This window comes from Chamaea fasciata, unplaced genomic scaffold (genome assembly GCF_029207755.1).
Source record: "Chamaea fasciata isolate MVZ Bird 193981 ecotype frontalis unplaced genomic scaffold, bChaFas1.0.hap1 SCAF_9, whole genome shotgun sequence".
Classification (NCBI taxonomy): domain Eukaryota; kingdom Metazoa; phylum Chordata; class Aves; order Passeriformes; family Sylviidae; genus Chamaea; species Chamaea fasciata.
In genome coordinates this window covers 21,821,535-21,847,118 of record NW_027094094.1, presented here as the reverse complement: position 1 = coordinate 21,847,118, position 25,584 = coordinate 21,821,535, and the positions used below count along the sequence as shown (strand labels likewise).

At 37.9% G+C, this 25,584-nt stretch overlaps 1 protein-coding gene across 13 annotated transcripts in view; it reads right to left on the bottom strand.

Annotated features, from left to right (window-relative positions):
- LRMDA (leucine rich melanocyte differentiation associated) overlaps positions 1 to 25,584 on the bottom strand; it is a 635,267-nt gene that overhangs the window by 596,970 nt on the left and 12,713 nt on the right. For 8 of the 13 annotated variants that reach the window (XM_066191473.1, XM_066191479.1, XM_066191482.1 and 5 more), the window contains exons 1-2: positions 13,216 to 13,301; positions 9,084 to 9,184 (exon numbers count right to left, since the gene is read on the bottom strand). In XM_066191473.1, the coding sequence (XP_066047570.1) occupies positions 9,084 to 9,184; positions 13,216 to 13,245 (131 nt within the window). In that variant the 5' untranslated portion in view covers positions 13,246 to 13,301. Of the gene's footprint in view, positions 1 to 8,887; positions 8,994 to 9,083; positions 9,185 to 13,215; positions 13,302 to 15,421; positions 15,626 to 23,479; positions 23,789 to 25,584 lie in introns of those variants that run through there. The other 5 variants (XM_066191474.1, XM_066191475.1, XM_066191477.1 and 2 more) reach the window with 4 other exon arrangements.

Below are 25,584 nucleotides of genomic sequence, written 5' to 3'. Positions count from 1 at the left end.
AAACCATGCAAGACCACATAAAACAAACAAGTGATGCATAAAAAGAAACTCCATAAGGATTTTCCGGCCAAATGCCAAGTAGCTTTTCGTACCATGACCACCAGCAGGTTTGTTGAACACTGGAGGACCGAGGCCCTCCTTAGTGACTGGAATCAACAAAACTAGTCAAATTCTTTACATCTGCAACCATATGCTGAGAATCTAAGGTGAGAAGAAGATAGCCTGCAACAAAACAGAGAGGAAAACACAGAGAGAATAATTCCAGGGTTAATGCAGGTTCTTCCCTTCAGCCAAGCTCCTTGTCCTCCGACAACAGTTATTTCTCCAGTCCTTCGCTCTTGTTTCACAACACCAATGATGAGGAAATACTGTTTTAGAGTGAGAGAGATTAAGGAAGTCAGAAAGTAATAATAATCCATCTGATTACTGTACTTAACACATGCTCTTTATCATGCTCTTTTCTTTAACCCACAATGCTCATGAAAAAAAGTACTTTTCAGTCTTAAAATCCAGATATTCATGGACTGTGCAGGAGCAGTCACCAAGATATTATTTTCAATCTACTGACATCCTTTGGAAACTAAAGCAAGTACATCAAACTATTTCTCTTCCAAATGTCAGTATATTCCATAGATGGTGACAGTCTTCCATTTATTAACTAATATTATCTCAATCTAACATAGATTCCTATTGTTCAGAACAGAATTCAACACAAAAACTGATTTTAGTTTAAGACCGGTTACAGTTTTCACAAGACGAATTGGATTGACTATGCCAGTAAATTAAGTGCTCTGGGTACCCAAAGAACAACTGCAGATTGCATAGGTTTAACCTCCAATATCACTTCAAAATCCAACTTCAATCTCATACAGAAATCAGATCAAGAAAAAGTAGTTCACTCCCTACACATTCAAACACGAAAAACATTACGTGATGCAAACATCAGTTCACTGGGAAATGCTCTGCCTCAGTCAAAAGGTTTTTACCAACAGCCTTGAGTCAACAGATGTTTAATATGAAATCCTATCGCTGCTCAAGCCCCAGTTTGTCACTCATCTTTGCTCAAAAGTACAAATTTCATCTTTACTCATAATTGCAACAGACTATTAGGCCAAAAACACAGCTTCTACCAACCAGCATAGCAATATTCACCAGCTATAATTAAAGATGTAATAATCAAAGCTCACAATCACATTTTAACTTAATGTAAAATTGTGCTGGTTGTTTTTTACCAGATTTCAAGCTCTAACAATCCTCACAAGAATTCTCCGCTACACAATATGAACCTACACTGTCCCCCAAGCCAAAGGTTCAGGTAAAAAGTTTTTGCCCAATTCTACCACATGATACACCTTCAAGACAACTCCTTCCACAATGTTAAGACTTCCTGAGGAAAGCAGAACAGAACACAATCCTGTGTTTTGATCTGTCAGGTACTGTAAATCAATGGATAATGGCCAGCACGGGAGGTCACAGGTATATATACTACAGTGTTTTCACAGCCTGTTAGTGACTATGTGGCCATAAAAAGTCAAGCAACGATCAATGGACAAAAGGAGAGGCTGCTGAGACTAAAGAAGATAACAGCCACCCATACTGAAATATTTATAACAATTTATATTACTTATTACTTACATATTGAGTTTGGAAAAATAACTTTTCCATCAAAAAGTACAGCTTACATCTATGGCATAGTATGCTGAAACCAGTGAGATATTTAAATGCATACCCATTAATTCGATATTTTTAACAACAGTCAATGACTGGTCCTCTTCATATCAACAATAAACCAAGGATCACAATTAAGACAAAGCAGAAAAACATACAAGTCACAAAAACACACACAGATAATACTTTGTAATGGCAAATATTCTGCAATCACATTTAAAGTCAACAAAACAACAGAACACAGGCACGGCTATTGCATGTGAGACAAGGTGTATCTTAATATTTTTAATATTTCTAAAGTTTTAAGGGGGGGGAAGAGAGCCTTCCTTATACATTACACAGATCACACCTGGTTCCTGTTGAAATGCCACTTTTTAAAAGGGGGTGGCATGGTAGGGGGGAAAAGGAAGGGAAGAAGAGAGCAAGGAGTAGATTTAGCTTTGATGGCTTATCAACTACCAAAAGTAGAGTTAATATCTGAAGTTTTTAATTGTTTTTGCAACTGGTAATACTCTCCTTCTAGTTTTCCAGTAGTCATACATCTAGAGAACTTTATCTTGTACGACTCCCTAGGTATCATCCATGTAAAAAGAACCCATCAACATACTTGTCTTCAATCCATTTAGTATAACAAGAAGTTCTTTGAGTAGAAAGATAATTACACTTAAGGTAGTCCAAGTGATTAATAAACATGTAAGACTTCAACAGAAAGACTATTATATCTGTAAATAATTTCATTGGTTCCTTGTATAATATTCCTGTAAAATATTTAATTCAGCAAAATTATTCTAGGAGCTGAATTGCTTCTAAAAACTGACCACCCTTAGCAGTGTTACAGTACAAGTATTTTTAGACATCCATAATATTTCAACATTATTTAAAAAAACAGCATCTTGTGCTTATTGTAGGACATCCCTTTAAGGGTAAACTTTGAGTATCCACCTCAAACTACACACCTACTCATTTGAACTCGATACATTTACTGCAACAGTAGAAGAAAAATTACCAAGAATTTATAAATTTCAGATTGCTTAGCTATGGAAAACATTATCTCTTTGTTGAAGTCTCTCTATACAATTCCATTTACCTTCAAACAGTAAACAATATCCAGTATAAAATTTACAAACATTTGTAAACTATTGCTTTCTAAAAGAAAGAAATCTCAACTACTACTCAACATTTTTCTTAAAAGAGCAATACAATATCTTCAATACTTATACATATACAGTCTCCTTTTACATAGTAAACTGTTGTCATGTTTGAAAGAAAATAAAAAAACAGAGAGAGTAAAACAGATTAACTGCATAGCTCCAATACACTTATTTCAGACAAGATACTATAAATCATCTTGAAACAAAACAGGCAATTATAATGTGCACAAATGTTATGATACTATGCATCTCTACTGGTCCAGTGGTTTAAATTATTGAAACTGATGGTTGAACAAGGGCACATTGTTTCAACACACTTAGATTCCTTGAACAATTCTAATTCTTCCTTCAGCCATCCAGTCCTCTGCAGATCTCTGATGTCAATAAACAGATAGATTGATGTTTCTTAGATAATTCAGGCCACATCTAAGGGGATTAAAATATAGGTCCAAAATTTCTCTAGAACTATCTTTTGTAAAGGACCACACAGGGTTTTTTCCCTTCAATACTGGAAGAAGGATCTAAAATCAAAGCAAGTACATGCATCTTCCTTCAAAGCATTCAGTGAGGACAGAGCAGCTCCTTTCTCCTCATAACCACTACCCCATATTTCAATCCTCCTCACCTCAGTGTAAGGGAAACAGGAGTGAGAGTCACAAGACAGAATCATTTCAAAACACAATCAGCTATTTGTAAACACTCTTTCCTGCAGAAAATCTGCAACTGTTAGTTGCAGGAAAAAGCAGCATGTACGGTAAATCAATTAGCTTGCTAATTTCTCACCCTCATTCATTTAGCTCTGCACTGTATTTGTCGTAATTGACTATAATTATGTTAATTACCAACTCCAGCATAATTACTATATTTATTGTCATTGAGCACACTATGTACCCAAAGCAAAGCTGGCATTTGTTGGGCATCAAAAAAATAAATAAATAAAACCACACAACTGTCGGGAGGGGCTTCTCTGAAAACTGGCTGATATACCTTCAGCAAATGAAAGGGCAAAAGAGATTTCATGCAATGCTAGTTTGAAAGCATCAGTTCATTAAGGATATTAATTTTCTGATAACTACACATTTAAGCATGACACACTGGAGCGGTATCTACAGGATTTAGCAATTATTAATGCGTGACAGTTTCAAATGCTAAGTGAATCAATTAAACAGCAGCATTCACAATTTGAGAAGAGATAACTGCTTCATAACTGCCTAAGACTACAATTTTCACATGACAAAAAAGGGCCATTCAGGCTCCTTCAAAACCTGACAGGTCAAGAAAGAAGTTTGAAACAAAAGCACCTTATAACCATCATCTCTCCTCTTTACTTGTCAGATCAACTTTGCTAGTGTCTCCGCTGAAATGGCATCACCATGCCAGCTGCCACAAGGTGATTTTTCATGTCTTGTCAAAGAAATCTTTTATTCTATTTGCTCTGCATTAACATGTTACATTTATTGATCAAGCCCTTTCTGCAGCCACAGCAGGGCACTGTGCTCTTATGCCTAAGGGGGCTTTGATGTCCTGGTGACATTCTAGACCGAATAATGCACATACTAAATGGATTTAATGCAGAAATGTGTTTGTGCATGACAGCTACATTAATAACAGCCCCTCATACTGATAAATATGCAATTGCTACGATTAAGAGTTACCCAATTATGGTGAAAATATTTTTCTACCTTATAAATAAAACCATCAAAAAGTTTTAACAATACTGCATTTTCTTCAACATTTTAAAGTGCTATAAAGATGAGTCTAAAGGCTTTAAAAATGTGTCATGCTTTGTTTTGAATTCTGGCTTTTATTTCCATCTCTCTTTTGTTGTTCATCTTCCTGTTCTGCATGTCTTATTGCTGCATAGACTGGGAAGGTGGCTAGGAAAAAAAAAAAAATTTCTTTCACATACTCAACTTACAAAGAGGATCATGCCCTGTAAAAACTGAAGCCCATTTTCAAGATGCCACTTGCATATTCCCCCAGGCAAAAAAACAGGAGCAGAAGAAGAACAATACCTAATCCACAGAGAAGATATTACAAAGCCTCAGTCTCACAAAAGTCATGGAGGAACATTCCAGACTAGGAGCGAAGTTCAAGGGAATGTTTTCATACATGCACCTTCTTCATCAGACAGTGGAAATTATGCACAAGCACATACTGTGCAAATTATTCAGGCTCCTAGCAGAAATAATCTGCACCCTAGAGAGAGGGAAGAGATATTTGTATCTCCATGAGCACAATTATTGGATTAATCCTTCCTCATTGGCCATGATTAAAGATTCACTCTCACCTCATAGCTTAGACTGAGAAGAAATCTCTGTAAGAAAAAGGAAAACAACTCACATGTTTAAAACTACTGAGGACAAAATTACAAGATGGACTTCTCTGTGAATTGAACCGTAGATGTTATTTATAAAAGCATGGCATCTGTTTGTACAAACCACTGAAATCTGTTATTCAAGCACTGGAGTGCATTTAGCCTTTAATGTGGAAGGAAAAAATTTGAACAAAGTCATCTGGGACAAGTCAAAAAAGCTTTGAACAAGTTGTGGGTTGTTTGGGTTTTTTTTCATTCCCACAAGATAGCAAGATGCATCTAAACTAAAATCTCTGTATTTCACCCAAATCTCTACTCCCTACCTCTATTACATCCTTCCTATTCACTTACTGCTTTCTTTCCTTCACCAGTGATTACTACTTACCTTGCTCTTTATTTTGTGAAATCTTTAACTTTCCATGATCAACAATAGTTTTTCATTCCATCTTGAAATCCTTTACGAAGTCTCCAGGTAACACTAACACTGACCCATCAGTGTCTCTTTTTCCCATACTCTATATGCCTTCACAAAATGAGAACTGGGGAATGTTTTCCAAATACAGCTACCCTGAGAGGCTCAGGAGCAGATTTCCAAAGCAAAACATCTCTGCTCCTGAAACATGCCTTACTGAAAATACACAATGTAAACAGTTCATTTCTAAAATAGCCGAAAATCACTATGAAATCAAAAGAGCTGCTACAAATCGGGCCATATCACACCAATAAAGCTGCAGAATCACCACATAACTTAGGTTGGAAGGAGCATCTAGAGATCATCTAGACCAATTCCCTGCTCAGAAAAGAGGGATTTCAAAAGTTAGATCAGGTTGCTTGGGGTTTTGTCCAGTCATATTTTAAGTATCACCCAGGATGGAGATTCCATAGCCTCTCTAGGCAACTCTTCCACTCAACCTTCCCTGAGGTGGCTGGAAATTCCCTTGCTGCAGCTGTGACAATTGCCTCTCGTTCTTTTGCTGTACATCTGACAAGAGTTTGGCTCCGTCTTCTTCACAACCCCCTCCCTGGCCCCAAAAGGAAACAAAAGATATTAGAAAGTATTCAAACAAAAACAATGTAATCAAAACAGCACCAGAAGAAGTAAGTCACAAGTGGACTACAGCTGTCTGGGATTGAAGGATTTCCATCAGCCAGAGACATAAGCAGGAGGCAATCCTGTGGCACCACATCCTGCCAGTTACAGCCAGCATCTTTTAAGGACACACACATTGTTCCCTTTGCCTCACACACAACGAATTGCTGCTCCTCCTTCTCGTTCCCAAAATTCCCATGTAAATTCCCTTGTACCTTTCACCTCTTTCTTTCCTTTCCCTCACAGGGAAAATGGGAGATATGTAACCACTGGGACTGGTAAGAGTCACTTCGACCACCAGAAGAAAGAGCTGGATCCATGTACTACTCAGGATAACCAAGGAGAGACACCAGCTCTTGGAAAAAGGCAAACAAGAAAGACACAAAGCAACTGTTTGTAATTATGTATCAAGTGTTGACATTAGATACACCACACCTGACACAAAGATAATTAACCATCTACATGGCCGGCCCCTAAATTTTATTTAAGAAAGAAGAAGGGGCTCTAGCCTGGGAAGAATTCTGAAGTCAGGAAAAAAAAGTGGTGAAAAATGTACACTCTCCTCTGTATTAAACTGCCAGTTCAAAAGAACTAGTAACAACCCGCACCTCCTCTGTTATAAGGACACATCACAAGCAAAAAGAAAATAACCAGGGAAATCTGAGTAACAAAACCACCACCACACGTAAGAACATTTGGTTTTCTTTATTCCCTTCAAAAAACACATAAACTTTCATCCAATAATAAATCAAATTATAATTAAAGTTAACACCTTTACTGCAAATAAGCACTGTGTTGGCAAAACACAGTATTCTGTCTTTTCCTGTATTCTGAACACCCTTGATCTTCTTCATTCAACTCACACCTTTATCAAGAGACAGCAAGTTACACTAGAAAATCACTCTTTTCTAAGTCAACATTAATTGTAGACACGGTTTCCCCAATGAAAAAAACTTTTCAAATTAAGCATCTCCTGATAAAAACCATAAAACTCATCGCTGTACTACAACACCGTTTCTAAGCAATAATACCTGTTTAAAGAAGATGACACTGCTTACACTTGCTTCAACAGCTGCCCAAGACATTCTTCTATATTCACATTCATATAAGGTTATAACATTTATACTGTATCTTATCTGACTTTCTCAATAATATGCAGGTACAGGGTTTATATATATGAGCACAGACCAGTGTGAACAGCTACTGTACTATAAATACTTCACTCTTAGTTTCTATACGCTTAGTAAATCTAAGCACTACTCAAATGAGAAACTCTTACTGCTCTCATTTAGTATTAGCTTCCAAAGGAAAAAAAATCCACTTCTCCCCTTTCCCAAATCTGATTTCTTGTCTTAAAATACTTTTAGAGATTTACAACTACAACTTCTACATCACAAGCTGATTGTTCTTCCCCAAACCTCAATAAACCCAAATTATATCCCTTCTGAAAAACAGGCTAAGTGTTTTTGGGTAGAGAAGAAAAGAAGGAAAGAAAACACAGATTTCAGAAATACATCACCAATTGTGCTCTCTATGAAAATATGATCAGAGTTTTAAAGTGGTACTTTACATGCAATTTTAATGTTATTATTTTACTTTATGAAATGAAACAAATTCAGAGAACTGTTCTTCAAATCATGCATTAACTGAAAGAGACAAACACCTTTTTTTTCCAGAAATGTAAAGAAGAAGCAGTCTTGTCAACAACATGTTAACTCTAAATACACATACAGACCTCGAATTATCTTCATGACAATTTTTTTTTAAATTACCTTTTGTTCCCCTCCCAGCAAAACTCTCTTTTCTGATTACAATATCCACCAGTACAGAGTCATAGTATGACAACAATCCACAGATTTAGTGTCTCCTTTGCTCTGCTACCTCTTACATGTATGACAACAATCCACAGATTTAGTGTCTCCTTTGCTCTGCTACCTCTTACATGTAGGATTCAGTCTTTCAGAGTTGACAGAGGCTCAGAGAAACATTTATGAGTGTTAAGTAAGGTAAAACCAATGATTATTTCTTCTAGGAAAACAAGGCATCAGCACACTACTTTTTGTATTACTCTTCACAAGCAGACTGTAAGCTTAGTCCCCCAAAAAAATAAAAGGAAAATGAATGAGTTGAGGCCAACCCCACCTCCACAAACCTTTTTTATTAACATAAACAGACAATTGCACTCAAATTCTTTCTCCGTACTTACCCACATTTTCCAACCTGAAATATACTCTGCTAAACCTCAGCAGGTTTTCTTATAAAATGAAATGGGATGCTGTAGTAGCTAACAGGAATACTACAGAATCCTAAACCAATTCATATATTAAAATACTTAGAAGGAATTACAAACTCTAGCTGCACTAATCTTTAGCACTTAACTACACAAACGCACAAAAATAAAAATATAGAACACAACACATCATCTGGGAAAAGAGCATTATAAAGCATTTATAGTAATACCCAGAAATCCATAAATAAAATTTTAAAAAATGGGAGAGAAGCACACACTTACTTGTGTTTAGGTTAAGGAAAATTCACTTTTGACCCCATTCTTCACTTCTTCAGGTAACAACACTTATTTTCCAATTAAAGTAGAGAACAAAGCATAAGCTTTTCAGTGGGTATAATTTATGTTATGTTATTATAATTTTCCAGACTCACCTGGTTATTTGAGCTCCAAGTGTGGGAGAAAAGGAGACAAACATTATCTATAAAACAGTGTCGTCCACTTGATAACAATTAAATGTACCCGACATACATGTTTCCACTTTGGAAAAAAAAAAAAAAAAAACAAACTAGTCTATTTTAGGAATTGGAATTCCACATTGCACTTGAAAATCTATATACTGCCACATACCTTAACAAGTTGAAGCTAAGATCTAGCCTTTTTGCCATATGTCCATATTTTCTTCCTAGGAATTCTGGAATTTCTTCACAGTCCTGACTAATGTAGGACACCTGAGAAACAGAAGCAACAAGGAAACATTTCATGAGGAGATTTAGGTCTCTGTCCAGATTCGGTCTCATTGATAAAATGATAACATGCAATACAGTGAACTGACATTACAGCTTTAAATAAGTTTTACAGCTATAAAATCTATTACACAAACTCATTTTCCTGTTGATACCATCAACTTAATATTTACTATATCTGTAGTCTTCATGTATGTTTTGTCTCCTTCCAGGTAAAAATACTTGGATTAAATATACCACATTTCTTCTATTTCACTTTCTCTTACTACTTTGATCTAATGTTACTTCACATTACCATTCTGACATGCTCCAGAAGAAATCTGTTTGAAGGATCAGAAGCCATCCAAAGGATCTTCCAGTTTGGCCCTTCATATACAACAAACAAAGGTAGTTTTCCAAACTTCGGTGCAGAAATACCTAAGCAGTGTACGGTCAATTCATTCTCCTAACCATTCCTTGAGAAGATTATTACTCCCAGTAACACACTAGAGACAGAGCAAGAGGCTGCCCATGACCTGACAAAGCAAGCATGCAGCTTCTTTTCAGACAGTCATGGAAATCTTAAAGATTTCTGGCTTCACCACCTATGAGCAGATCACACTTTTCATTACCCCTCACGTACGTGTAAATGCCTTTTCCCTTTTTCATACCAGCCCACCAAACCCATCTTCAGCAAACATAGGAAGAATTAGAGGCAGCATAAAAACCAGTCTACTCAGATTCTGTTTGTTTTTAGTCAGGATGAAGTGAGTGATAATATTTCCAGACAAACACAAAAAGTGAAGCAGCTAAACTTTTTCTATCATTTCTGCTGTACTGTTTTGGAAGTCATTGGTCTGATTTCCTCAAAGAAACCCCCCAAACTTTTTCAAAACTATTGTCAAGAATTCTGTACATCCATATCGGTTCATCCTTTCAGTGTTCAGAATACTGACATTTCAGATCTAGTGCTGCAGAAATCTTAGTTTCCCTTAATGGCCAACTAGCAAGTTAAGCACCATGTTAGACCACTACCAATACAACACTGTTATTATCCACATTTAATTATAAAGTCAATTTCAATAACATATTCCACTAGTCAAAAATATGTTGGATGAAAAATATGCAAAAAAAAAAATCCATCAAACTTTGTTTTGATAGTATTTCACCTTCTGTTAAAACAGAGACTCCTCTGCAGAGCAGACTGACAGTATGTACTTCTGCAAGTCATGCTGATCTCCTACGCTCTAAAAATGATTGCATCTGATAATACTATATGGCATTCCATTTAATTCATTTTGTTCAATAACTTCAACAGATAAAGCTGACAACAGTGAAATAATTTTTATGAGCAGAAAACAGGTAGCTTGAAGCTTCTTCCTCTTGTTAAATCAGACCTGCTCTTGCAGTATATTCTGCTACCAGACATATACACAACTTGAGCAAACATATGAAGAAAATGGAAAGGAACTGTTTTGGGCAGTTGGCATCCTAAAGGTTTGGATATAACAGAAAATGTTTTGCAGAATTCATTGAATTAAATATGTTGGAGTTTTTTCTCCAGTTTACATCAAAGATAATCACAATGCATTTTACAACATACACAAAGGTATGCACAAAAGAACTGTGCCATTCTTCACTAAATGGTAGATTTCTTTAAATTAATGCTTGCAAACCCTTTGAAAGACATCACATTAACAGCTTAATAACACTTAGGATTAAGCATTTGGTTCAGTGTAACGTGTTGAAACAGAAATGACTAAAATGTGATGCTTATTAATACTGGGAGGACAGGACTATCTTGAGGAGCTACAGCAAGAGCATAAATCCTCACTTTGCCTCTCACCCAGCGAGGAGCAGCTGAGAAGGACCAGGGGACTCTGGCTTGCTACACACTGCTTCAGAAACTTACCTGGCCAGGAAAGCCCTATCTACGAGAATAAAAGCTAAAGAAAAAGATTCATACAAATGTAGTTTAGAGCTCACAGGAGACAAAATACATACAATGTTGCAAAGCTCCAGCCCTTGAACAGTTACAGAATGCAAATATATTTACACAACTGGTACAAACAGATTATTCACAGCCATATTTGCAGATGACATATTGTTACCATGACCTTTCAATGCTGACGCCTTGTAAAGAAAGGCATTTTGCCTCCACAGAGTCCACTTCAGCACACTCATAGTCCAATGCTAATATAATATGTCAGTAGACAGAAAAAAACAAGAACATTTCTTCATTTTCATTGTTTCAGTTCAAAATCATTTACTCAGGAAACAATAAAATGTAAAAAATTCAGTACTCTTCCTTTTGCTTCCATTTCAAATGCCCTCAAAATGACTATGAGCTTCCAAGTACATTTCCAGAGACATCACCACTGAGAGATGAGAGCAAGCATACTTTTCCCAAGACTCCAGCTCTTTGGCTGCAAAGCACATCAGTAACAGCAGATTCCTTAGATTTTTTTATACCAGTCACAGAACACCACACAGGATTAAAAACTGGCTGTAGAAGTCTCCGTGGCCTAATTCTCCAACTCAGATACAGTGGAGGTTGGCCACAGTCAGTCATTACTGGTGCCCTATTCAATACCCCACCAAAACGTTCAGAGTTTCCCATAAGGCCAGCATCAGATAGGCTATGGAGGCCTGAGATATTCTTGCAGACTCTTCAACACACTGTATGCAATTCAGGAAAAAAGATACGTTGTTACAAAATACTTAAAACGTAAGTTAACTATCAAGAGCAGTTGCACCTCTCTTCTGCTTTAGTCTCAGATTTTACTACCATGTAGTCTCTGTGATCGTTCTACAATGATACTGTAATCTTAATAATGCATAGTAATGTCTTTATTAAGGAATGTCATCAAAAAGGTCATGTATGAACTCTCAATACAGCATATTCTCTCCCATTGAACGGAATTATATCTGGAGAATATTTCCAGTCAGCTGAGCATTACATTTCACTCTACACTGCTAGAAGATTGTATGGTAGGCACATAGCCAATTAAGGGTCTCAAGGCATGCTCAGGGGAAGAAGGCAGCATGTCGCTCAGTGCCAGAGTGCACCACAGAAGCCACATGAACTGTTTCCTGCAGCAGCTGCAAAATTAGCCAATTAATTGTCTTCACATCACACACATATTTACAAGAATTCCACACAGACGCAGTGACCAGATTAAAGAAGCAATCAGATGGGCAGCACCCCGGTTTAATGGCAAACCATTTTCAAAAATAAGACAAACTTCCTTCTCCTCAGGGATTAAAAAAAAAAAAAAAAAAAAAAAAAAAAAAAAAAAAAAAAAAAAAAAAAAAAAAAAAAGTTCTAATTTTAGCCACAGGTTCATCCCTAATGTCATCAACTTTTAGCCAGAACTTTTTTCAATAGCCATACAAGGCGCTGGGTAAAAATCAGCAGAATGTGTTATATTTCCTAGCTTCTCTTTAACCAAACTGAAATGTACATAGGAGGTTTCAGGAGGAACAACGCTTAGTACATTTCACTCCTTCTCCTTCGGCTCGTTCCCGCGGTCTCCCCGAGCCTTACAGAGCCAGCGCGGTTCCGAGCCGGAGCACATCCCGCCGGGAGCGCGCCGCCGCCAGGGCACGGCCTCGGGGGCGCGCCCGCCGCGCGTGAGCGGCGCCCGGCAGCGCAGCCCTGCCCCGGCGCTCCGTTATCCGCCAGCGGCGGGAGCTCATCCCCGAGCCGCGGGACTCGCAGCGGACCCCCGGGGCCGCCCGGCGCTGGCGGCTCCTCAGCCCCTTCCCTTCGGGGAGCCTCGGGACAGCGCGGCGGCGACGGAGGCGATACCTGCGCGGCGTCCCGTGCCGCGGTGCGGCGGGAAACTAAAGCCGGCCCCGTGCGCGTCCCCCGCCCCCACCGACCGGGAGCGGCACCGGCAGAGAGAGCGGCGGGAGCCGGCGCGGGCTCGGGGCAGCCGCTCACAGTGCCGGAGGCGGGGACGCGCCGGCCGGGGCGAGCTGCCCGCGGCAGGTGGAGCCGCGGCCGGCCGGCCTTACGGGCCGCGGACATTTACCTGTGCTCCGCTCACCACGACCCCTGCCATGCTGCGGGGTGGCAGCGCCGGAGGTTCCGCGGGGCCGGGCCGGGCCGCTGCCTGGCAGAGTCAGCTGACGCGGGCGGAAGCGCGGCCGGGCCGGGGGCGGCGGCAGCGCGGAGTTCCCGCCGCCTCCGGCGGCCGGGCCGAGGGCGCGGGCACGGCGGTGACAGCGTGGGGCTGGCCCGGGCCTGGCGGGGCCCGAGCGCCGCGGGTCCAGGGCACGGGCATCCTCGTCCGGCCGCCGCCCCAGGCCCCGCTGCGACATCCGAGCTGGAACCCGAGTCCTGAGCGGCACACGGCGACTGCCGCGCCTCACACAATCGGCTCGGTTGGAAAAGACCTCCTGGACCGTCCAGTCCAACCTAGGACCGAACACCACCACGCCAACTAGATCATGGCATGAAGTGCCACGTTCAGTGTTTCCTTAACACCTTTCAGCACGGTGACTCCACCACCTCCCTGGGAAGCCCATTCTTATGTTTAATCCCTTTCTGTGAAGAAATTCCTCCTGGTGTCCGACCTAAATCTCCCCTGGCCCAACTTGAGGTACGGCCTGTCACCAGCTACCTGAGAGAAGAGACCGACCACCACCTTTCTAAGCCCTCCTGTAAGCTGCCCCCACCCTTATCCAAGCCTTCTGTTCCCCGGGCTAAACAATCGGAGCTCTCTCAGCTGGAGTCGTGCTCCAGAGCCCTCCCCAGCTTCTCTGCCCTGGCCAGCACCGGGGCAGCACCCTGTGCTGGAATAGGCCATGGGAAGAAGAGATGGAAATGGCCCATCTGTGACACTGACAGAGGGGTCGGGCCTTGGATTTCAGTTCCCATAAGGCACTAGATGACTGGGCACATTATCTGTACTGGCTTTCCACCTACTAAGCAGCTCATTAATTTGTGGCATAAAGCATAACTTGCCTTTGAAGAAAAACCAAAAACATGCTTTCACCAGGAGAGGTCCACATTCTCATAGCAATTTTTTTTTTTTTTTTTTTTGTCTCTAGAACATAGGGTAATTTGTGTGGAAACCAGAAATACCTTTGGAATTATCAGAAAACCCTGTCAAACAAGTCTTTCCAGGACACAAGAATTTACTAATTAAAATAATAGCATGATGGTAGGTTATCACTGTTTAGGCAGACTAGAGGAGCTGCAGGTTTTCTGTAAGAATTTTATATGAGACTTTTAAAGGTTTCCCAAGCTTGGATCCTAAATCCTATTAGTCATCTACCTACCTCTTCAGCTGCCTAAGCACCTTTAAAAATCTGGCTCATTTTTCCCCTTTATTGCTAATATAGCATAACTCACTCTTGCTGAAAGCGGAGGCACATGCTGTGAGAGGAAATAAGTTTCAAGAGAATATGTATTCCTCACTGCAAACCACTTTCTTGAGTTTATTCAGCAACACAGCAGAAACCAATACTGTACTTGCTGCTCTACCTTTTAGTATCAACAGAATAAATTCTTGGTACAGCTGTGGCACTACACCTTCTCTACAGCCATCCCTCCTTCTTCAGTGACTGCTGAACAGGAAACAGAGCAAATAGCTGAGGAAAAAATGTTTTTCCTCTCTGTTGTTTTATGTTTTGTCTTAGAAATGTCAATGGGTCAGCATGCATAAAAACCAAAATACAGTCAATGTATATATACATTGTATATATACAATCAAAATACAATCACTCCACTGCTTTGTGTGATCTAATTTTCCTGTATCATGTAAGACAGAAGAGTCCAACCCTTCAGCCACAGCAAATAAGCTGATCCTACACTGATGAATAAAAGTTCTGTTTCTCTAAGTAAGAGTTTTCCATCCAGGCATACTTGCCGGTTCAGATCATCACTCAGCATGCTTCAAACCATTTGTTTATCTATTAGATTATATAGTAAACATATGCCAAGAAAAACAAGTACTATGTGAACTGTAAATTTAAACAAAGCAATACATTCGCCTCTTTCTGTATCTACTTCTTTTTATCTCTCTTTTAGCTACAAGTATGTGGTTCCCACCAGAATGAACACATACAGCTCAAGGCTCAAGTGGCCCACTGCTACAGTTAGCTTTATTTGTCTTAATGGAGCAAATTCAGTTCAACACTACACTCATGTAAAATTGGAATAACTATATTGAAAACAATTTAGCACATCATTATCTACATACACTATTAGGATTAATTTTAGTTGAGTCTTACCTGTCACTTTAGAGATATCTACGAAGAAAAAAATCCCTGCCTAAATAGTTTACAAAATAGCCCACACAAATAATAGCAAGTTTGGGGTTTTTCTCCAGCTTCTTACATTGCCAGTTGCATTAACCTGCCATTGATCCTCCTACTTACTAGGCAAGACCTTGTCTAGAGGGAAAAGTTGCAGGTGCAGCTCCCTAAACTGGGTGACTTAAATTGACTTTATCATCTCTTCAATCAGTTGAGCTGAATTTTCTAAATTACAAAAACAACTTAAAGATGTGGCAAACTGTTTTAAGTGCATCAGGCTTATAGTCGTTCTTTTGAAACCAGTTCAACATTTTCTTGTACAGACATGGCCTAGATTGTTATCTGCCATGGATAAATAATAGATCCAAGTCCCATGGTGTGTAACAAAAAGGGAGTGCTACTGACCGCAGTGACAAAATGGGACCATTATACTGTACAGGAAGGGAAAAACAAAACTCCCTGGAAGAGAGGAAAGAAGAGAGATGACTGTCTTATTGTGGTGCTTCCCTAGACTTTGAAAACTTACATCTCAAAAATCCTAATTCTGCTCCCAGTTTCATACAGGATGATTGGTGAACTTCTCAAACTTTGTTTTTTTAGAGTTTACTTTATTACCTAATTTCTTAAGTACCCATCATTTGCACATAATTTTCAAAAGCCATGAAAACTCACAGCTGTCTGCCACTGAAGGACTATTTTGTAACATCTAATCTCCAATTGTAAAAAGTTATAACACAGTCTCAGATTTTAGGCTTATAAGTCAATGTGCTCTTTGTTTGTGCACCATGTTGTTATGAAGCTAAAATCCATCACAGTGCTGTGTAAATACTGGAGGGCTTCTCCAGCTTTTGAGCCAGCTGATCATCAGTGTCACCTTACAGCACAGATTCTAGATGATTCCAGATGAACAGTCTTGGGTTTAGGCTGTTTTTCACCTTACCATATGTATTTGTACTTCTGAGCATCTCAACACATTGCCTTCTTCAGTCCTGGCCCCACGCAGCCTGCATCATCTGAAGGTTTTATTTAGCTTTGATAGAGCTGCCTGTCTGAGTAAAGCTTCAAAGGACTAGGTTTGTACTTACAGAATATATTTTTCAGTGGTTTCTCAGAAGCTGAAAGTTTTGTGAGGATTCTTTGTAGAGGTTAAAACAGTTTACGTGACAGTTGGCCATAGTTGACCTTTGAAAAGTCTTTTTTACAGTGTATTTATATTAAAAAATATATATAAACCACTTGTTTATTTAAATAATAAGTTTCACTGCAGTTAGATGCAGAAGGTAGCAGTCCTGTATGGGCCAGTCAATAAAACTTCCTAAGATTTTTAAGAGTATTGCCAAAACTGCTTGATATGTGAGTTACATACAGACAAAATCAACATGGACTTTTAAAAAATGGGGGTTTTGAGTTACACTCAATATGCTCAGTACATCTTTTATAGACACACATATATATGCTGACCTGTTCTTTGAATAAAGAGAATTATATGTTCAAAATAATAACTGGAAACCAGCTCCAGGGAAACAATATGTTGGAACCATGGTAGGTACCCATCAGATCTGCCACTTATAAATAAGTTCTTCATATAATAACAGAGTTTGGTGTCATTTTAGGAGTCAGTTGCTTAAAATGCGTACTCAGTTACAATTAGGAAATCTCATTGACCAACTGATTATATAATTAGCTAATACAAACCAGTAAATATGGCATAACATCGAGCACCAAATTAATTATGTCATTTCATATAAAGCCTTTATATACAAGCATTTCCCCATCTTAAATGAACACTGAACATTTATAAGAGGAAATAATAGCAATCCTGACTGTTTCATTAACTGAAAGTTATAAAAAATATTTGAGTTAATCAAAATGGTCTATTTTCCTGCTTGCAGCACACTATGCATGTATGCCTCCATGTAGACAAATAAAATTATCCTATATTTAAGAGTAAGTTAAATAAACTATTGTCTACTTTAAAAACCCCCCACATATATATTTATTATATATAATTTCTCCTGACAAAATAGTGTGTCTGAACAGAGTTTTCTGAAGCAAATTATTTCAGACAAAAAATCTCAGCCAAGTAACAGAATTTTTCCAACTTGACCTTCAGAAAATTTGGTTCACAGTTTACCCATAAAACTCATTTTCTTGATGCTAAAAATAAAAATATTGTCTCAAAATATTTGTTAATAAGTATCCACAGCAATATGATGTGAATACAAACTGAATCGATTTAGCTGAATAAGATTGACTGTAGTAGAGGCATTTTTCTCTGTATTGCCAGAGGAACATTTTATTCATGTGTAGCTTCCCTTACACCTGTTTTTAATCACAAAGAGTTAACTAAGGTGTTTAATGTCCAAACTAATAACTTCAGATGTCTCCCAGGAAACAGCATCACTAGCACTCCCTGCTGTGAAACATGCAGGAAAAAAACTCTGACAGAAAGAAGATAAAGTACAATAAAGTGTGTACTTTAGACCTACAGAAAGAAATACAGTAATGATGATCTCATTTGCCATTCCTAAGCTGAACTGCTGCAAATTAGGTTTCTGCTTTCCTATCTCCAAACTATTTCTCCTACTGCCACTTAAAAGGATATTTAACAGCCAATGATAAACAGGTTAAAGGGATCTGAAAAACAAGTTATGCATATGCATTCAATACACTGGTACACCTTTTCTTGAACAGTATTAGTATGACACTGTGACATAGTGCTATAAAACTTAAAGATAAGAACATCTGAGTGACATTAAAGTGTTAGGTTTTTTTCCAGAAGTATGCCCATGCTGGAGTGTTTGAAACTCTGCAGGATAAATTTGTCCAGAAAACCAGTCAGTGAAAATTGGTTATCTCATACTACTGTAGGCTCATGTAACAGCTCTGGGTTTGCTTTTCTTCTGTTAACTAATGGCCTTGATTTACATTTTTTCATTCTTGTGGAGACTCATATAAGAAAGATAGGGGGGGTTAATATTTCTACATTCATCTACAGTTTTTGAGTTTTACCCTTTCCCACAGTACAAAAGCAGAGTGTCCAATCTGATATATTTCCTCCTTTTTGTATTTTGACTCTTTCATTCTTCCAGTGTCCCCAGGAAAAACAGAATTATGTCTAAAACCATCTCTGGGATATATTTGGTTATTATTTTCCTATTATATGGCAGAAGTGTGGTATGAGCAGAGGGAGGTTACATGGTCATTGTGAATTAATGCAGCCCATAAGCTCACTCACTGTTTTATTGCAAAGGCACCCTGAAGTTCCAGCATCTTCTGATGTCTTTGAAAAGCTTCATTTTGTAACATTGTTAGCATTCTTTTAAGGAAAGTTTATGTATGTACTTCAAAATGCATTATTCTATAAGCTGAGTTTTCAAAAAACAGAACAACGTAAAAGCTTTGATGACAGGGGAAAAAGAAAAAAAAACCTTTTCATAAAATTTGTGCTCAGTAATCTCATCTCACTTCCAGTAAAGGTAATGACAATTTTGTTGACCATAGAATGACGCAAATAGAATTAAAAATCCCCAATTATATATATATAATCCCCATAATACTATATATATTATATAGCACACTATAGCTATTAGGCTAGAATGATGTTTAATAAGTTACCTGCTCAACAACTAAGACATAGTAACAATTAATTGTGCAATTTATTTCTGCCTTCTCCTAAGATATGTTGTGGTACAGAGTTGTCTTTTGGTGGATTTTGATGTTTGGTTGTTTGCATTTTATAATATACAAAATTCTCTTTCCTTTAGACTATAGATTGGACAGAGATAAGTAAATTACCTCAACCAGGTAAAATATCACTAGGTTCCTCAATGCATTGTATTACCAGAACTTCTAGCATGTTGAATGCACCTATTCACACTCAATGCCAGAAAAACAGAAAAATATTATTATTATCCTACAAAGAAAAGGAACTGGGGCATAGAATGGATACTTTATGTGTATAAAACCTTATATTTATTATCTGTAGTCCACTGGGGAACTGAAGCTGCACCTCCCAAGACCTAGGTCTGATACCCTAACTGTACACAATACTGTGTCTTGCTTTGTCTTGTTTGGTGTAGGTATTACATAACAAAAATTATTTCCAGTAAAAAGATGAGCCTAAAACATAAACTCTTTACTCCAATTAGACAATACTTGCAGCAAAAGAGTTATTCCAAGCTAAAGGGTGATTATGATTCTCTGTCCCATATAGAGTACAGCACACAGAAGAAAGATGCTGACATGGAGCATCCACAAGCTTTGTAGATTATTGCAAGGTTTGGACATGTTGTCAAAACTAAATATAGTACGAACCAAAGATGAGAAATTGTATTTTTCAGTCCCTTATAATTTATGCACTATTTTTTTTTTTCATAAAGCCAGGCTTTTCCTTCTGCCAAGTTTCAAAGTCCTGCTGCTAGTCACAGAGGCACAGAACAATAATAAGATCATAAGATTTTATTTTAATTTGAAAGAATTCAGTAACCTTGGTATGGAAACTTTTGCTACCACCTCTCCTATAATTATACGTTGCACAAATACACAGAGATTATTTTTTTCTAAGCCTAAGACAACTGACTCACAACAGATTTGAAGTGCTACTTCCCTACAATCCATTATGTATAGGTGAATTTCAGGTTGGCTGGCTGCACAATCGTGGGAAAGTAAATTGCAATACTGAAGCAACTGTATATCCTTGGGCATTGTTGCTTGCTCATAAGAATGCAACAATCAGAACTCAGGGGAAAAAGGGTACTAAAGCTAGGATAAAGTCCAATTTTAGGCCATTCAACATTGCAGTTCTATTCTAAATAACAGATTTGAGGTTCGCTGAGGTATTTTCTTGTTACAGATCTCTGTCACAATGTCTGGGGCAGCAACTGTCTGTCACACTGTGCTGGTTTCAAAGACAAAACAAAATTATTGCAGGAAGTGCTTAAATACAAAGGTCAAAAACAAAGGAAGTGGGTGCAGAGGCCAGAGCAGCTTTAGTTGAGCTGCTCTCTCTTGTTCCAGCTGTCTTGGCAGCTTACTGCAGAACTAAATTACCAGACTAGCCAGAGGTCTTTTGGGGTTTTGAGGTTTTTGAGGAGGGTTTATGGGCCCTCCTTTTTTTTTTTTTTTTTTTTTTTTTTTTTTGGGGGGGGGGTGAGGGGGAAGGGAAAAAAGGGAGGATTTTTTTTATTTGTTTTGTTGGGGTTTCGATTAGTTTTGATTTGATTTTCTCAGAAAGAACTACATTCACCTGATTAATCCAGGAATTCACATTCTGCAACTTGTTTTGTGAACAACACTGCATAACAAGAGAGACCTATATATAAATAGGCATATACTATTGAAAATAGACATTGGATGGGGCCTTCTGCCCCAAGAGCCTATGCCCCTAAAGATGTGTCTTTACCTCAACAGAAAATTGTATGATCAGGAAGGAGTTCAAGCCAAGGTGTGGGAATACCTGACATTAACAAACAGGTTCTTTCCTTGCTTCTCACAGCCTCATTCTTTAATCTTACATCTTTGAGCAGGTTATACCAGCAAAGGGGAGAACCACAGCCTTCCACAGAGATAACAGATACACGATACTCTGCTGAGAAGAGTAGTAAGCAGGAACAGTCCAATTAGTAGTCAACCTCCTACACTTGAATATGGAATAACTTCTGTATTTTAAGTAGCAAATGTTTTTGTTCCCTATTGTTCAGTTCCAAAGCAGTTGCTGGTTTTTGTTATACCTTTTAAGTACCAAAGATTCCCACAGAAATGTATGGAAGTTGCTAACAATTTGGATGGTTAAGAAAGAACCCAGCCCAAACAAAAGCCACCATCCTCTGCAGATTGTTAAACAGCAACTTTTCCCATTACTCACTCATTACTTTCATCCACCCATCCTTCTGGGTGAGGAGGGATAAATATAGCACAGCCAGCATTAATTCTGCATCTGGAGACATTACTAGGAAAAGAACATGCACACACATGATGCAAGAGGGAAGAGCTAAAAGTTCCAGAGGTCTCCACAAGCAATATATTGTCTATTAATATAGAGAGATATACATAAACATGAAAACTACAAGAAACAGGTTTTACATGTCTTGAAAATGTGAAAGAGTGCATGGGAAAGCAAGGTAGTTTCATTTAATTTCACTCTTCCTGAATGGTGACTTTAGTGTTTATTCCTTTCTTCTACTCTCCTTGCATAAAAAAAATATACTAACTGAGAAATCATTCAAATTCAATAACATGCATAATCACCTTTCCTAAGTAAGATGAAGCAGAAAGAGTGACTAATTGTAGATTGTAGATTCTATAGTACTTGCTGGTACTACAAGATATTTTTGTCCTAGGTTCTCCAGGTTCTCTTGCATCTATCACATTTCAGTCAGACAATTTTCAGTTCTTCAAAAACTAAAAAATCATAAGTAAGCAAGTGCAAGAACAAAGGAGCCCAGTGCAGGGTAAGGTATTTTCTGCAGAAACTGTAACAAGAAAATGGCATTACTGTGAACAGGAAATGCAGGAAAAAATTCCAACTTGTGAGTCAAGCAGTCCCGTGATAATGAGATTAGATTCATTACAACTTTGCCAATAGCATTCTACTACTTTTTACAAAAACCTGTTTCTAGACCATTCTCACTATCCAAGTGGGAAAGTAAAAAGAAAGTAACTGAGCCAAAGTAATGCATCACTCATTGACAACAGAGTGGTCCTCCATAAGTTGTATGTTATGTTTTAGTCTCCATACCATCTGTACAAATAACAACAAAAACCAAACAAACAAACAAACAAAAGTCTTTTGATAAGCCTTCATTTAACACAAAAGGAATAGCAGACTAAAACCAAAGAGATTTCCTGTTTATACTGCAGAGATTATTAGAGACAGACTGGTGCTAAACTTAAGGAAATTCTTGTCTTAATTTTGGAATCCAACTTTGACTCCATACATATAAAAATATCCAAAGACATGCTGATGTTTGACCAGCATGCTGGGGACCTTTTCCACAATCACAAGAGAATGGTTCAGAGCTTCAGATTACTAAATGTTCCTCTCAAGTAAAGATACAAGTGGACTGATAACAATATAGTAGAAGACTGGTAACAATATCATTTAAAGCTCTCCATGCTTATGTTTCTTGCTGGAATCCCACTCAGATGAGTAAAGCTACTGTCAGCTGATGGTGTTGGAAAACATATATGACTAATTAGGAACAAACTATTTTGGTTCAAGCAGAGAAATGTCCACATTACAAAATCAAAACAGAAACAGATACCAGTGGACATATTTACAAAAAAAGGCAATGATTGAATGGACATCAAAAATCAAATCACTTCAAAGTCTCCCAGGGTTTGTCTCTGGATCAAAATGGAGACAGCTTGAGTTACACCATGATGGTGTAAGATTTCCATTTCAAACCTGACAGTGTAGCAAATTTTAATACTATTAATTTGCCAAAACCAAAAAACACCACAGGGTGTTTTCTGTATTGGGATTTCTATCTAGTAATGACTGTACTGGCGAATCTGAGTGACAGAGTTGTTCACATGACTCTGCGTAAATTAGACCACTGTGCTACATTTGGGTCGCATGCGGAAAATTCTGTACCTTGGTAAGACAAGGCTGGGTGAATTCTGTAATAAAAAGTGAAGGCTAAAAGGTCTAGTCACAGATGATGCTGTGGTTTTAAGACTTAGTCACAACATTATTAAAAAAGACTTCCTATCAAGACACAGAAAAAAAGCTCAGGAAGCTTAAAATATTATTATTCATAAAACTTTTGCAAATTAATTTTTTTTCTCTGAGGAGGAAAAAAAAAACCTACCATAACAACAATTTCGTTGATTTTAATTGGAATAACTTGATTTATGTGGCAGAACCCAGCAAAAAGGGGCCTGTCATAACATACATCATGGATCAGGACAACAGGACAGCAGGATAAAATACCGTTTCACAAATTGAGTTCATAGAGAAGTAGCAGTAACCAACATAAACTACTTTATTCTCAGCCCAAAACTCTTGAGAAATATGCAGTTAATACTCACAATAAAAAGAAATATCCATATTAGCCAGTCAAGTTTCTAGCATTTTTTTTGAATTTGTCAGTTGATTTAGACTTCCCTACTGAAACAAGAAAACAACAACCATTAGCCTGTACTTTATAAGACGGTTTTGTTTGTAAATAATTTTCAAAGCAATGCTATGCGGTAAGTAAGAGAACTTGCAAAATGTTACAGTCTGAGAACCATGTGTCAAAGATGAGGTTGTGCAGTAGCAGTCACATGTGGTTTTAAGTAGTGTCGATTGGCTTGTTTAACCTTATGTCAATTCATTAACCTCCTATTAAAATATTTATTGATATTTCACTAAGATTTTTAGTAATTAGAACTTATTTTTCTTTTCTTGAAGATGTGTTACACAGTCAGGAAAGGCCTCACCCGGCACCCCAGACATGGTACTGAGGCCTTGTAATCTCAGAATGCAGTTTGATTCACACTTCCGATACAGCAGCCTGGATACAGCATGTGGAGCTTCCTGTGGAACATCCCAACATCCTTGGACCTAATAGCTAACTTGGACACTTTTCTCCTCTTCTTTTGATCTTACAGTAAGTACAAGTCTGACTAAAAAGAAAATGAATTGGAAAAAACCATTAAGCTCTTCACAATGTGGAAAAAAGAGCTGGTGAAATAAGCTCATGATGAGCATGATGGGTATTTCTGCTTATTCCACATTTTAATTCTTATTAAAGCATAGCAGGATGTTAAATACAGTTCTTCCCTACTGTTAAGTTTTCATTATGAAAAAAATACATATGTTACTGAAGCTACAGGACTGTGAATACTGTCACAAACAGAAAAAAGTTCTAATTTTAAGGTAACCAAAGGTCTAAAAATCTTTTGTTACCTGGAAAGTTTGAGGGTATCTGTTTTATATTAACATTAATATTACCATTCTGTTTAAGCAGAAAAGCTAAGACCAAAGCCTTCATCACCTAAACAGGTGAGAAAAAAAGACGACCTGACAAGTCCACTGATTTTAGATTCTATTTTGAGTTTAATGACCACTTATATATAATGAATATATATATTTTATCATACTGGCCCATAAACTGACATATTGAAAATAATATTTTCCAATTGTTATCTACAAGGAAATTTATTAGCATTCATCTTCTTCTATTGAATGGAAATGCATGTTAATTCTCTTCTACATTTACCACTTCAAATGGTATTCACTGTAAAGTATATTAATTTGTCTTTCAGAGGAAAGATAAGTAAATGTATTTGTAAAAATTGTTTCTAATGATCACTTCTTGCTGCTATTTATACTGGTTATGTTCAAATATAAGGAAAGTCATACCTAACCCTTCTAAAATGTCATTCACCTGCAAATTTCATGACATTTTACATATATTAATCAATTAAGCCCTACTATACCCCTCTCAATTAAGCATTAATATCCCAATTTTACAGTTAGTTACACTAAGGATAGTTTGAAAGGCTGGCTGTCTTGCTAATACCACTCAGGAGTGGGGATAAAACCCACAAGTGATAATCACTTCTCCATGTGTAATTAGAAATCAAAAGTATTTTCCCTCTTGTAGAATGGAAAGTATAAAACTAAAAGGCAATGGACAAAGTTTGAGCTCTAACAGGACTTCTGTCTTTTCTTGTGAAACAAACTATTGCTTTACAAATTCTTGAAGAGAGGTAAATACATATGATCAAGAGATTTTTACACCAAGTTCCACAAGATATGGTCCTGTATATCAAGGCAAAAACAGTGGCCCAGAAGTACAGCCCATACTAAACTCTCCCCACTCTCCAAGCCAGGCTAACCATCTCACACTGAACAGAACTTCCACTTTGTACCATTTGGAGAGGTTTTTTCAGCTGACTCACCTAAAGTAAGTCCAGGCTACTTTATACTTGTTTTAACAACAAAAATCAATGTATCCAATTAACATAACCATATCGCTGCATATCATATAAGTTCTATCAAATTTGCCAGTCTAATGCCACTAGAAAAAAAAATTCCAGTTTCATGACGTGCAAAATAAAAGTCCTCCTGTTCACCCTGCTGCTGAGGTACTACAATTATCAGTGATTACAAAATGGCAAACCAGTGTTTTTGCAGGTGCACATCC